The sequence below is a fragment of the Pungitius pungitius genome, chromosome 15 (genome assembly GCF_949316345.1).
Source record: "Pungitius pungitius chromosome 15, fPunPun2.1, whole genome shotgun sequence".
Classification (NCBI taxonomy): Eukaryota; Metazoa; Chordata; class Actinopteri; order Perciformes; family Gasterosteidae; genus Pungitius; species Pungitius pungitius.
The window spans coordinates 18750793-18764340 of record NC_084914.1 but is presented as its reverse complement, the minus strand read 5'-3'; the positions used below and the strand labels follow the sequence as shown (position 1 = coordinate 18764340).

Here is a 13548-nt window from a genome sequence, read left to right as displayed (position 1 = left end):
CGGCTCACTCCGTTTATTTATCTACACTAAATATTTAGTGTGTTTTCATCCCTTTACCAAGAAGACCTACGAAGTCCATTTGCTTGTAAATGTTCTCAGATTGAATCATGACACAACAGTTCAGAGAACTGATGCAGGCATGTGGTCCCACAGTGCAGAACAAAGTGGTATAAGAAGACTTTATCCAGCAGCCATCACTTAGGTGAATAAATCATAGCAACAGTGCATCAAGACCACAAACGGTTGTTATTTATTGATTAACTTATGTGTAGCCTTGTGTACTTTCATAATGTCTGTGTTGTTGTCTGATGGATGCCTCTATTGTAAAGAAACTCTACCTACGAGTACAAATAAAAGTAACATAAACCACTTTAATATGCTTTGACAACAATACTGCTTTCATAAAAGCACAGCTGCAGCGGTTGGCTATTGCTCCAATGCATCAAGGTATGACTAATAATTTACATTATAATACATATTCCACAACAATCCTGTTTGAAAAAAAACAACACTACGACAGCAGCAAACCAATAATAAAGCATCCACATGGATCCATACGGGCCCTCCCAAAGGAGTCTGGTCCAGTACTTGCCAGGTGGACGATATGACATTGAAACTGAATGCATTTTAATGGCATGTGTCTGATTTGTTGTTGGCATGTTCTAAATTACGCATTAAATATACTGACAGCTATTCAATGAAAACAAACAAACTCCTAATGTTCGTTATGTGCAAAGAGAGTTCGTTTTTTCAGCTTTAATCCTGAATGAGCTGCTTCTCAGGAGTGTACTAGTTTAAGCCTTTGCCATATGAAGCAGTCCCAAACCGAGCCTCTGCGGCTCCGTCTGCTCTCCTGAGCGCCTCCTTGTTTCCTCAGCAGCAACCTCTCTTCATGTCGTGGGGGGAGGCCTTCTCTAAGTTTGCACAATCGGATTCTGTGGAGAAAACGATTGTTGGGAGATTTATGTCCCCCCCCTCATGGCTTTCATCATGAACATATAGTACATGCTGGTTGAGAGTCACGTTACTTACTGATACTACCTCCATGTCCAATGCGGGCCGGCGGCCCACTCTCCATGTCCTTCAGAACACTCTTCTCAAAGGCCAGTGCTGCCACCCTGAAGAAAAACCCCTGCACGTTCTCCCCTGGAAATGACAGTTTCCCGTTGTATTCATGTGGTCTCCACAGACACATCTACATACATCTACATCCAGCATGGACAGCTTTGAGCTCTTGTGTTTTCTTTACCCGTTTTAGCAGAAACAGCCCAAAACTCTGCTTGCATTTCTGCTGCTATCCTGATGGCGTCTTTTTCTGTCCTCTGTCTTTCATCTAACGGCTTAAGAACAACACAAGTGGGCACCAGAAGGTTGTTTGGAGAAATCTTCTAAATATAAATGTAATATAAAATGTATTTACCAGGAGGTCATTCTTGGTTCCAACCAAGAAGATGAAACAGGAGCCAGGTTCATTTTCTCTCATGGCTTCCTCCAACCATTGGCTAGGAAAACAAAACCACCCTACATGACGCACACTGATAATAAACCGCTTATAGCACTGTACAAAGACATTTCAATGCCTAAACAACTGGCCTACTGTTCTCAAGGTTTTCCAGGAGGTTTGGGAATCCTGTCTACTATAGACTATAGATAGTCTATTATGTTCTCCAAGAACACCACAAAATCACTTAAAGCATGTGAAATAAACACTTACAATTGTTCTGTCTGTATATATCATATGTGTCAGAATATATCATATTTCATTTCAGTTACTGTGGATTATTTTCAATACGGCTTCTCTATATTAGTTTTTGATCTTGTTTCTTGTACTATGTGTATTTTGCACTTTATCTGTTGATGCTGTAATCCTGTAAATGTTCCCACTGCGGGAGTAATGAAGAATGATCTTATCCTATATTGAATATTTATTAGAAACAATATAACATTTTGCAAGACTCAATTCCATCCAGCTATCTGCAGCCTTCTCCTGCGTCGTCCTGCACGTTTTGTTGCTCGTCACCAGATCCAAACTGAGTTGGGATTGCACAGCTCCGGTGTGGGTATCAAATAAGCATCTCAACATGTACGTGTCTTTACTTTTGTAAGATCCTATTGGACTAAACAGGGCGATCCTATTTTAATACATTTGACATGTTTTTACAAGTGTAGAATAAGCCCAATGATGGTGTTATAAACAGACGTACCGTGTATGATCCAGAGACTTAATGTCGGCCATGTCAAAGGCTGTAATAATAACTGGAAGAGAAACAGGAAGTTTAGCATTATTAGTTTACAACAGTTAACCAAGCATCAAAGCTACAACCATCCCTTTAAACGTGTCCTACCCTGAGCACCTCTGTAGTATGCAGAAGCAATGCACTTGAATTTTTCCTGCCCAGCAGTATCCCAGCTATATAAAAGAAAAGTCCAAATAAATAGCAGTACTTCATACATATATGTTTGTGAAAAGATTTCAAATCAAAAACTTACATCTGAAGGGAGAATGGTATTCCAGAAACCTCAAACCTCTCAATTTCAAAGTCCACGCCTATGGTGGCCTTGTAGTCTCTTTCGAATACATCTTTACAAAACCTTCAAAAAAGGTAAGATTTTATCCCTTTTGTTGGTGGTTTTCAGAACTCAGACACACTCACACAGATGTGTTTATCATTGGTTCATTTTTTCCTTAATATCTTATTGTCTTATTGATGCAATCAGTCAGTAACAAAGAACTGTGAGGGCATCATTTAAAAAAAGGCTTCAGTAGAACAGATCTGATCTCAGCTCTGCTGCTCTTTGACTCAAGTACCTGTTAATGAGGCAGGTCTTCCCCACATTAAGGTCTCCGACTACCACCACTTTTGACATTCTCTGCCGGTCCCACCTTTAGAGAAGATACACCCGAGTGAGATGTGATTGTTTTTCATGGGATGTCGGAGCAAAGCTAAGAATGACCACTCAGACTGGGAGACTCACGGCTGATGCCGAGTGGCTCCGTCCTTAAAGCCCACTTTAGCCCGAATGTCCCAATCTGTCCTCAGCTGCAGAGAGGCGTGAGGCGTGTAGCACTGAATAGAACAGGACCACATATTAGACATTTATTCAGCACAAAGCTACTCAACACATGTCATCACAAGATCAAGTCAACTTAGCTCTCCAGCTTGTCCTCATAGAAGGACCCTCTTTATCTCACGGGAGAACCTTCTATAAAGCTCCCACCTGGAACCCTTTCAGAGGATTCTACATGGAACCATCAGTGAAAGGTTCCACCCAGAACCCCCTATTGGAGGTACCACCCAAATCTCTCTCTGCAGGTTGGATCCAGAAACGTTCCACCTTCTACGGTTGTGAACAATAACCCACACGGAGGTCCAGTGCCCATTTATATTCCCTTTCATTATGTCTGATGATTTCTACAAACAAAGGAGAACATCAATGGTTTTTGTGTTGTCTGCTAACCAACCTTTGCAAAAATAGGGGTGAGCTCCTTTTACAGCAAAGTTGTGTTTAAGATTAAGTATCATATTTTGGACTTTTGATAAGATCATGTTCATCATTACAAATTCCAAAAGACAGCCATTCTTAGCTATTAGAATATGACTGATGACAAAGGTACAGAATCAAGCAGATACAATGACATTCATAAGGACCTTTTAAAGCAGAGGCTAGGATTACGTATTTAACTGTCAACAAAACCCTTTGAGGCATTTTGAGAACATTTAGAGAAGAATCAGACCGAGTCTGCGATAGCTGTCTGTCACAGCCTGTGATTTCTGAGTGCTGGGATCTGACACTCATTTAAACAAAAGTAAAAATTCACAGGTTCCCAATAAAATGAACATTCGCTAACGTCTGCTGTGTTTACCGATTTAACCAGTGATCTCACAGAGAAAGACAGGAGTTTTTCTTGGAACAGGATTTAAGTGGAACAAACATTATTGGAAATAACAGGTCGTACCTTTGGGAACTCCGCGATGAGCCTGTCTCTGCTGATGGGAGTCATCCCATTCCTGTTTCCCTGCATGACGACCTGAGAGGGGACGTGAGGCACAGATCAGCCGGAAGCAAGAAGCTCTCATACCAAGCTCTCTACAATATGTGTCAACATTTCGGCATGCTTTCTGAACCAGATTGAAGCATCAGGTCCCACATTGTGAATGTCATTTAGCTTCATTGCATTACACAACGTGTACAATGTGTGCGGCGGCCCACACACATTCATCCATCCAGGGTTCGAAATGAGGGGGGTGTGGGGGGGTCCCGGACCCCCTATAAGTCATTAGGGACCCGCTATAAGAATTTATTTTTAGATTTTGGGGGGTCCCCGACAAATATTTTTAACATCATTAATGATAGGTCTTTAGTGACGTTTTATATTCATAACAATAATTAATTCATTTCCTAACCCGATTGGGCAGCAATCAGGGCAGCTAATAGCATCACAGATAGTTGTTGTGCTCTATGACGCAGACACGTAGGTTACTGTTGAACGAAGCCTCACAAAGAGTGAAATCCCTCATGAAAATCCTGTAAGTGCTTCGATTATGTTTATATCTCCATAATAATTGATTATTATGGTCAAATATTTGGAGTTGGTGTTCCTATATCAAAAGTTGTAAAAGTACCCTTTTCCCATTGTTTTAGTTATAAGTTATTGTTATTACATTATTATTAATTCATTTAATTTTGAGCTGACTATCGTTTCTTTTTTTTACTAACTATAATATACACTCACCGGCCACTTTATTAGGTACACCTGTCCAACTGCTCGTTAACACTTAATTTCTAAGCAGCCAATCACATGGCGGCAACTCAGTGCATTTAGGCATGTAGACATTGTCAAGACAATCTCCTGCAGTTCAAACCGAGCATCAGTATGGGGAAGAAAGGTGATTTGAGTGACTTTGAACGTGGCATGATTGTTGGTGCCAGAAGGGCTGGTCTGAGTATTTCAGAAACTGCTAATCTACTGGGATTTTCACGCACAACCATCTCTAGGGTTTACAGAGAATGGTCCGAAAAAGAAAAAACATCCAGTGAGCGGCAGTTCTGTGGGCGGAAATGCCTTGTTGATGCCAGAGGTCAGAGGAGAATGGCCAGACTGGTTCGAGCTGATAGAAGGGCAACAGTGACTCAAATAACCACCCGTTACAACCAAGGTGGGCATAAGAGCATCTCTGAACGCACAGTACGTCGAACTTTGAGGCAGATGGGCTACAGCAGCAGAAGACCACACCGGGTGCCACTCCTTTCAGCTAAGAACAGGAAACTGAGGCTACAATTTGCACAAGCTCATCGAAATTGGACAATAGAAGATTGGAAAAACTTTGCCTGGTCTGATGAGTCTCGATTTCTGCTGCGACATTCGGATGGTAGGGTCAGAATTTGGCGTCTACAACATGAAAGCATGGATCCATCCTGCCTTGTATCAACGGTTCAGGCTGGTGGTGGTGGTGTCATGGTGTGGGGAATATTTTCTTGGCACTCTTTGGGCCCCTTGGTACCAATTGAGCATTGTTGCAACGCCACAGCCTACCTGAGTATTGTTGCTGACCATGTCCATCCCTTTATGACCACAATGTACCCAACTTCTGATGGCTACTTTCAGCAGGATAAAGCGCCATGTCATAAAGCTGGAATCATCTCAGACTGGTTTCTTGAACATGACAATGAGTTCGCTGTACTCAAATGGCCTCCACAATCACCAGATCTCAATCCAATAGAGCATCTTTGGGATGTGGTGGAACGGGAGATTCGCATCATGGATGTGCAGCCGACAAATCTGCGGCAACTGTGTGATGCCATCATGTCAATATGGACCAAACTCCCTGAGGAATGCTTCCAGCACCTTGTTGAATCTATGCAACGAAGAATTGAGGCAGTTCTGAAGGCAAAAGGGGGTCCAACTCGTTACTAGCATGGGGTACCTAATAAAGTGGCCGGTGAGTGTATATACTATATATAACAACATTTTTGTGTTATGACCAGGAAAATGTTGTGTTCCTCCTTTTTTTGGGGGGGGGGGGGGGGGGTGGTTGTGATGGGGGTGTGTCAAGGGTAAATTGTGCCTTTGTTATACCATGGCTGTTGTTGGGTGAAATTATAGATGTATTGGTCAATTGGTCACTAACCTGATGAAGTTGTTAACAAATAAATAAAATATGTGACTGGTCACTTAACATGTTGATTTCTAATAATGTGGTTACTATTGGATTATTGTCATATTAATGGCTTTCGGTCATGTTAGAATATCTTACTTTTTTTTTAAACGTGTCCCTAAAGATTTTAGTTCAGGTTATAGATTGACTACTTTAAAACAAAGTAAACCATCTAATGTAGGTACAGTCTTTATAGACATCATTATTATTCAATCCAGCGGCTAGTTGTTTTACAAATCCTATTAACATAAGGGATGAGAAATGCCATTTGTATTTGATCAAACCCTTTGAAGGTGCATGGTGCCATATTGAGTACACCTGGTGGATTTTGGTAACTTAGTTAACTTCCTTGCTCAAGGAAAGAATGACCTGTTTTCCACTTTGTCATGTCAGGGATTCATATAAGGTGCTGTAACTTTGTTGCTCCAGAATTACAGGGTTACCTGTTTGATTATAGCCAATCCACTCCTCCAGACACCACTACAATACTGGGACCAGCCCAAACCATGAAAAACAGAAAAAAAGACCATTATCCCACCTTCAAAATATGTCAATATCATTTTGCCTTCAGTATATAGTGTAGCAAGGTATTTTTCAGTATTATTATAGTTACATTTTAGGGGACCCCCCAAGAGTCCTAAGTCATTTCGAACCCTGGGTAGAACCATCCAATAGATGAAATGGTTCTTAAGAAGTTCTTCGTAGAACCCACTGCCATTTAAGAACCTTTCTTTTCTGTGTGTTGGATTGTGTTTTTTGGGGAAATACAGATATTTTGAATGTTTTTTTGAATCGCTCTTAGTCAGGACTCTCCTGAGACCTGTTGTTGTCCTCGGGCCACAGAGACACCGGATCACAGGATCACTGAGCCACGCAAACTCCTCCACCGCGTTAAGGTGGCGATTCACGGGGGAGACTTTTTTTTTTTAATGTGGGAAACCTTAAAGGAAGGGAAAAACCCACGGCCGAATTGAAGCCAAGTTCATTCTCATTCATTGATAAATATCATGCAAAGGGAAAACTTGTTATTATGTTATATTATGCTATTTGATATTAGTCCTATTTTATGTTATATGATATTAGTCCTATATTATGTTATATATTAGTCCTATATTATGCTATTTAATATTAGTCCTATATTATGTTATATATTAGTCCTATATTATGTTATATGATATTAGTCCTATATTATGTTATATATTAGTCCTATATTATGTTATATGATATTAGTCCTATATTATGCTATTTAATATTAGTCCTATATTATGCTATTTGATATTAGCCCTATATTACGCTATATGATCCTAGTCCTATATTATGCTATATGATCCTAGTCCTATATTATGCTATATGATATTAGCCCTATATTACGCTATATGATCCTAGTCCTATATTATGCTATATGATACTAGTCCTATATTATGCTATTTGATATTAGTCCAATATTATGTTATATGATTAGTCCTATATTATGCTATATTATATTAGCCCTATATTATGTTGTATATTAGTCCTTTATTATGTTATATATTAGTTCTATATTATGCTATATGACATTAGCCCTATATTATCTTCTATGATATTAGTCCTATATTATGTTATATATTAGTCCTATATTATGCTATTTAATATTAGTCCTAAATTATGCTATTTGATAATAGTCCTATATTATGCTATTTGATATTAGCCCTATATTATGCTATATGATACTATTCCTATATTATGCTATTTGATATTAGCCTTATATTATGCTATTTGATATTAGCCCTATATTATGCTATATGATACTAGTCCTATATTATGTTATATATTAGTCCAATATTATGTTACATGATTAGTCCTATATTATGCTATATTATATTAGCCCTATATTATGTTATATGATATTAGCCCTATATTATGTTGTATATTAGTCCTATATTATGTTATATATTAGTTCTATATTATGCTATATGACATTAGCCCTATATTATCTTCTATGATATTAGTCCTATATTATCGTCTATGATATTAGAAAAGGAAAAACACTTACCAGAGCACAGGGAATAAAAGTTTTCCCTTTGCATGACATTTAGCAATGAATGAGGAGGCGACTCCCTGCCTGGACCTGGCAGGGGGGCTCTGTCAACCCCAGGTGTTATTGGGGTTGAAGCGTGGCTGGACGGGGACCGGGGGGTAGATGGATGAGCTGATGCAGTTGGAGATGAAGGAGTGATGACTACCTGGTGGGGTTTACTACACGTCTGACTTATCTCTTTTTACCCCTGCATCTTACGCAACATTTTTTCCAACTCCGTACGCCGGCCCTGCATCCGTCACCCAAAAGGGCATCTCGTCTTCTTTTTAAAGTCGACCAGCCAGAGCCTTGTTTTTGATCTTTGGTCCATTTGTGTTTTTTTTTTTTTTTTCAGTTCGTTGGATGTCTTCATTCAATGATAAATATCATGCAAAGGGAAAACTTGTTATTATGTTATATTATGCTATTTGATTTTAGTCCTATATTATGTTATATATTAGTCCTATATTATGTTATATATTAGTCCTATATTATGCTATTTGATATTAGTCCTATATTATGCTATTTGATATTAGTCCTATATTATGCTATTTGATAATAGTCCTATATTACGCTATATGATATTAGTCCTATATTATGCTATTTGATATTAGCCCTATATTATGCTATTTGATATTAGCCCTATATTATGCTATATGATACTAGTCCTATATTATGTTATATATTAGTCCAATATTATGTTACATGATTAGTCCTATATTATGCTATATTATATTAGCCCTATATTATGTTATATGATTAGTCCTATATTATGCTATATGATATTAGCCCTATATTATGTTGTATATTAGTCCTATATTATGTTATATATTAGTTCTATATTATGCTATATGACATTAGCCCTATATTACCTTCTATGATATTAGTCCTATATTATCGTCTATGATATTAGAAAAGGAAAAACACTTACCAGAGCACAGGGAATAAAAGTTTTCCCTTTGCATGACATTTAGCAATGAATGAGGAGGCGGCTCCCTGCCTGGACCTGGCAGGGGGGCTCTGTCAACCCCAGGTGTTATTGGGGTTGAAGCGTGGCTGGACGGGGACCGGGGGGTAGATGGATGAGCTGATGCAGTTGGAGATGAAGGAGTGATGACTACCTGGTGGGGTCTACTACACGTCTGACTTATCTCTTTTTACCCCTGCATCTTACGCATCATTTTTTCCAACTCCGTACGCCGGCCCTGAATCCGTCACCCAAAAGGGCATCTCGTCTTCTTTTTAAAGTCGATCAGCCAGAGCCTTGTTTTGATCTTTAGCCGTTTGTGTTTTGCAGCCAACTGGTTGTTACTTCAGACTCCAAGAACTGTTGTCAGGCTCCCTGTCTGGTCCTGGCAGGGGGGCGCTGTCAACCCCAGGTGTTATTGGGGTTGAAGCGTGGCTGGACGGGGACCGGGGGGTAGATGGATGAGCTGATGCAGTTGGAGATGAAGGAGTGATGACTACCTGGTGGGGTCTACTACACGTCTGACTTATCTCTTTTTACCCCTGCATCTTACGCGTCATTTTTTCCAACTCCGTACGCCGGCCCTGCATCCGTCACCCAAAAGGGCATCTCGTCTTCTTTTTAAAGTCGACCAGCCAGAGCCTTCGTGAAGAATGGCAATGATCAATGATCACTCTGAAGTTCTATGTGAGTGACACATGACTTGATGATGTCATCGCATTCCGTTGCCACGGAATCCTCCCCCCCTCCCCCTCCTGAACGTGGTGATGCATTCCTGATTGCAGTAGCACACAACAAAACCCGCTATATACTCATATATATATATATATATATTCTAAAATTACTTTAAAGAGAGAAAAAAATCTACTTTTGACCATGATAAAAATCCAGAGTATTTTTTTTTACCTTGCACACTATGTTAAAATTGGATGTCAGCGTACCAAAATACAAAGACAGTGAAATTGCCAAAAATGTGTTTTTCACTCAATTCAAAATGGCGGAAAAAGACATGTCTACCGTATTTCATATTAAATATTGACTAATCACTGACTTGATGGTTTCTTAAATGCATTTAACCCTGAAAACACATGCCCATTGAACAAAGTGTCTCTCCTTCCAGATGTGTGTTAAAGCAGGGTTCGTAATGAGGGGGGTGTGGGGGGTCCCGGACCCCCTATAAGTCATTAGGGACCCGCTATAAGAATTTATTTTTAGATTTTGGGGGGTCCCTGACAAATATTTTTAACATTAAAAATGATAGGTCTTTAGTGACGTTTTATATTCATAACAATAATTAATTCATTTCCTAACCCGAATGGGCAGCAATCAGGGCAGCCAATAGCATCACAGATAGTTGTTGTGCTCTATGACGCAGACACGTAGGTTACTGTTGAACGAAGCCTCACAAAGAGTGAAATCCCTCATGAAAATCCTGTAAGTGCTTCGATTATGTTTATATCTCCATAATAATTGATTATTATGGTCAAATATTTGGAGTTGGTGTTCCTATATCAAAAGTTGCATTAACTAACTCAGATAGCCAGTGTAACGTAATGATTAGAGTTTCTTGCTGTACGTGTATGAAGCCAAACAAGCTGCCAGCTAACAGCAGCACATTCACAAACATATTGCTGAAAATCTACAAAACGCATCACAAATCCATTGCAGCGTTCACGATTGTATAAGTGAGCACTACATCACAACCACGTATGGAAACATGTAGTCAAGAAAATATATTTTAAAAATGATCGTAAAGATCGGGATTCGAACCCCGTGGATCAAAACATCCTAAAGCCAACGCGCCCTACGCAGTGAGCTCCATAGCTCACTACCGGACCGAATAGCAATTCTGATTTTGGTGCCTTATTTAGATGCCAGGAACAGTCTTTATAGACATCATTATTATTCAATCCAGCGGTTGGTTGTTTTACAAATCCTATTAACATAAGGGATGAGAAATGCCAGTTGTATTTGATCAAACCCTTTGAAGTTGCATGGTGCTGCCATATTGAGTACACCTGGTGGATTTAGGTAACTTAGTTAACTTCCTTGCTCAAGGAAAGAATGACCTGTTTTCCACTTTGTCATGTCAGGGATTCATATAAGGTGCTGTAACTTTGTTGCTCCAGAATTACAGGGTTACCTGTTTGATTATAGCCAATCCACTTCTCCAGACACCACTACAATACTGGGACCAGCCCAAGCCATGAAAAACAGAAAAAAAGACCATTATCCCACCTTCAAAATATGTCAATATCATTTTGCCTTCAGTATATAGTGTAGCAAGGTATTCTTCAGTATTATTATAGTTACATTTTAGGGGACCCCCCAAGAGTCCTAAGTCATTTCGAACCCTGCATCCATCCATCTCAAACCTCTCATTATACGATAAAAGCAATACACTGTTCTGGGGACGCTAGTGGGGCTGCGGCATCGTGAAGTTTTCCAATGCAAGATCGGAAGTAGGGGGGCTTAACCTTTAAAGTAAAGGCAGAATATCAAACTTCGAATTCATATTTTGAAAGTAGGGTGATAAAATACTTACATATAAGTGATTTATTTATTAGCATTTATAGTGTTTTCTACGATGACTTTAGGTGATCTATGTTTCCTCTACCTATCCCTAAAACTGCTAACCGTTTTATTGTGAAGGCCCTAAGCGGAACTCCCGTTTTGTTCCACTCTGATATAGACGGCGACAGGCAGAACATACAACCAATTCCAAAGCACGTACCTTATATTTTACATGTGTCGTCGATTCTTTCCCTTCAAGAAGGCTCGCTGTTACTGTTGGTTCAAACTACGAAAACCGGAAATGACTTGTACTCACCACGGATGGAATATCGGAAATCTGTCCTGCAGTTCTGTGAGGGCGCCGCGTGCTCCTGTTTGATGAGCGCCTTGTTTCCGTGACAACGGCAAAGTCACGTGATATTCGGACGAGACATCATTTAAAACTTGGGAAACATTGTGACTTTTATAATATTTCAAAGATAAATGTAACCCAATTACCCTTTCAAAGTCATTTAAAAATAATTTCTTCTGGACAGAGAGTGTGGCCTCTATGGGGTTCTGAAAAGGGCTCAAAACAAGGACTAATAATCTATATTGAGTACGCACGCAAAGTTCATAACTTTAATTTTCCAGGAATAAAGACATGAGTCTCTGTGGCGCAATTGGTTAGCGCGTTCGGCTGTTAACCGAAAGGTTGGTGGTTCAAGCCCACCCAGGGACGGATCTTCTTTTGTGTTCAACATAAACTTAACGTTCTCCTGAAACTCTCTTTTCAACAACTAACAAGTAACCAAGTGTTTTAGTTTACTGCCATATCCACTGGATGTAGAATTACTCCTCCCAGTCCCCCAACAGAAAACAGAAAGGACCCAAATCCTTCCCTCCTGTCCTTTGTGTCTTTGATTTGAGCTGAAACGTTGAAATGAATTATTCATTCATTTATTATGCAAATAGATAAACTAACAAAATACATTTACTAGTACTTTTACATATAAACGGTTTAGGACCGTTGTCAACGTAACGTTGTGTGTGTTATTTAATCTATTCTACGTTCTGTAATCATTTACGTTATTTCTTATAATGTCTACAAACAGCGTGCCAGTACAACGTCTCTGTGGCGCAATTGGTTAGCGCGTTCGGCTGTTAACCGAAAGGTTGGTGGTTCAAGCCCACCCAGGGACGACAGGTTTTTTGCTTTGCAAACAAGACTTTTTTATTTTCAAAATGTTTGAATGCATTGCCTGTCTTCACCAATGTGAATCCTGACGTATAGGCCCGGGATGGTTATTCAGGATGGAATTTTTGTCTTCACTTCCAATAGGACAGGAGGGGCTGAAAAGAAGAAAGGCATTGGAGGAGGATGCTGCCAAATGTGCCAAGCTTACCGATTTATTTTTTAAAGAGGACAAACACAAGCGGGAACTGGTAAAGAAAAACATGGGCCTAATGATCAGCAACGTAACTATTCGGCTAACGTTGTAGCTGAATAATTAGCCTAATATTGTAGCGTTGTCAGGAATCAGGATTCAGGAATCGTTTATTGCCATAATATGCCAGACATACATAGAATTTGACTTGGCAGTTGGTGCATGACGGCAGACAATGACAACGTAGTGCAGCAATAAGATAAAATAATAAAATATATGCTATGTGTTAGTATGCTCAAGCTATGGGTTAGTAAATTGAGAAATAAAGATAAAATTAAAAATAAAAATAAAGATAAAGTGCACCAGCTAAACAGAAAGTGACAAGTGAAAGTGACAAAGTGAATGAACATGGGAGGGAGAGTCAGTCAGGGGGGTTTTAAAGAAAGACGTCCAGCTGTCTGTGTGCTGGGTCACCCCCTTGTAATG

The 13548-nt window shown here is 39.5% G+C and overlaps 1 protein-coding gene across 3 annotated transcripts; it reads right to left on the bottom strand.

The window, feature by feature from the left end:
- Positions 1-229: 229 nt before the first annotated feature.
- rab36 (RAB36, member RAS oncogene family) lies at positions 230-12087 on the bottom strand. 3 transcript variants are annotated; one of them, XM_037459484.2, is made up of 11 exons: positions 12012-12087; positions 3959-4030; positions 2977-3068; positions 2810-2884; positions 2491-2592; positions 2346-2410; positions 2205-2256; positions 1421-1502; positions 1250-1340; positions 1033-1146; positions 230-935 (listed from the first exon to the last, which is right to left on the bottom strand). In XM_037459484.2, the coding sequence occupies exons 2-11, from the start codon at positions 4022-4024 to the stop codon at positions 874-876; spliced, it is 801 nt and encodes a 266-aa protein (XP_037315381.1). In that variant the 5' UTR covers positions 4025-4030; positions 12012-12087; the 3' UTR covers positions 230-873. The 3 variants fall into 3 exon arrangements, with proteins under 3 accessions (XP_037315381.1, XP_037315383.1, XP_062413671.1); XM_037459486.2 differs by lacking the exon at positions 12012-12087 and adding an exon at positions 11916-12004; XM_062557687.1 differs by lacking the exon at positions 12012-12087 and adding an exon at positions 6602-6808.
- Between the last annotated feature and the right edge of the window lie 1461 nt (positions 12088-13548).

What these genes read in the sequence shown, in the direction of transcription:
- rab36 (XM_062557687.1), bottom strand. Translation starts at nt 6,718, where the DNA reads ATGATATTGACATATTTTGAAGGTGGGATAATGGTCTTTTTTTCTGTT. An exon ending in GGAGCCACTCGGCATCAGCC is followed by an intron (nt 2,885 to 2,976) that starts GTGAGTCTCCCA and finishes TCTTCTCTAAAG; the next exon opens with GTGGGACCGGCAGAGAATGT. An exon ending in ATACCATTCTCCCTTCAGAT is followed by an intron (nt 2,411 to 2,490) that starts GTAAGTTTTTGA and finishes TCTTTTATATAG; the next exon opens with CTGGGATACTGCTGGGCAGG.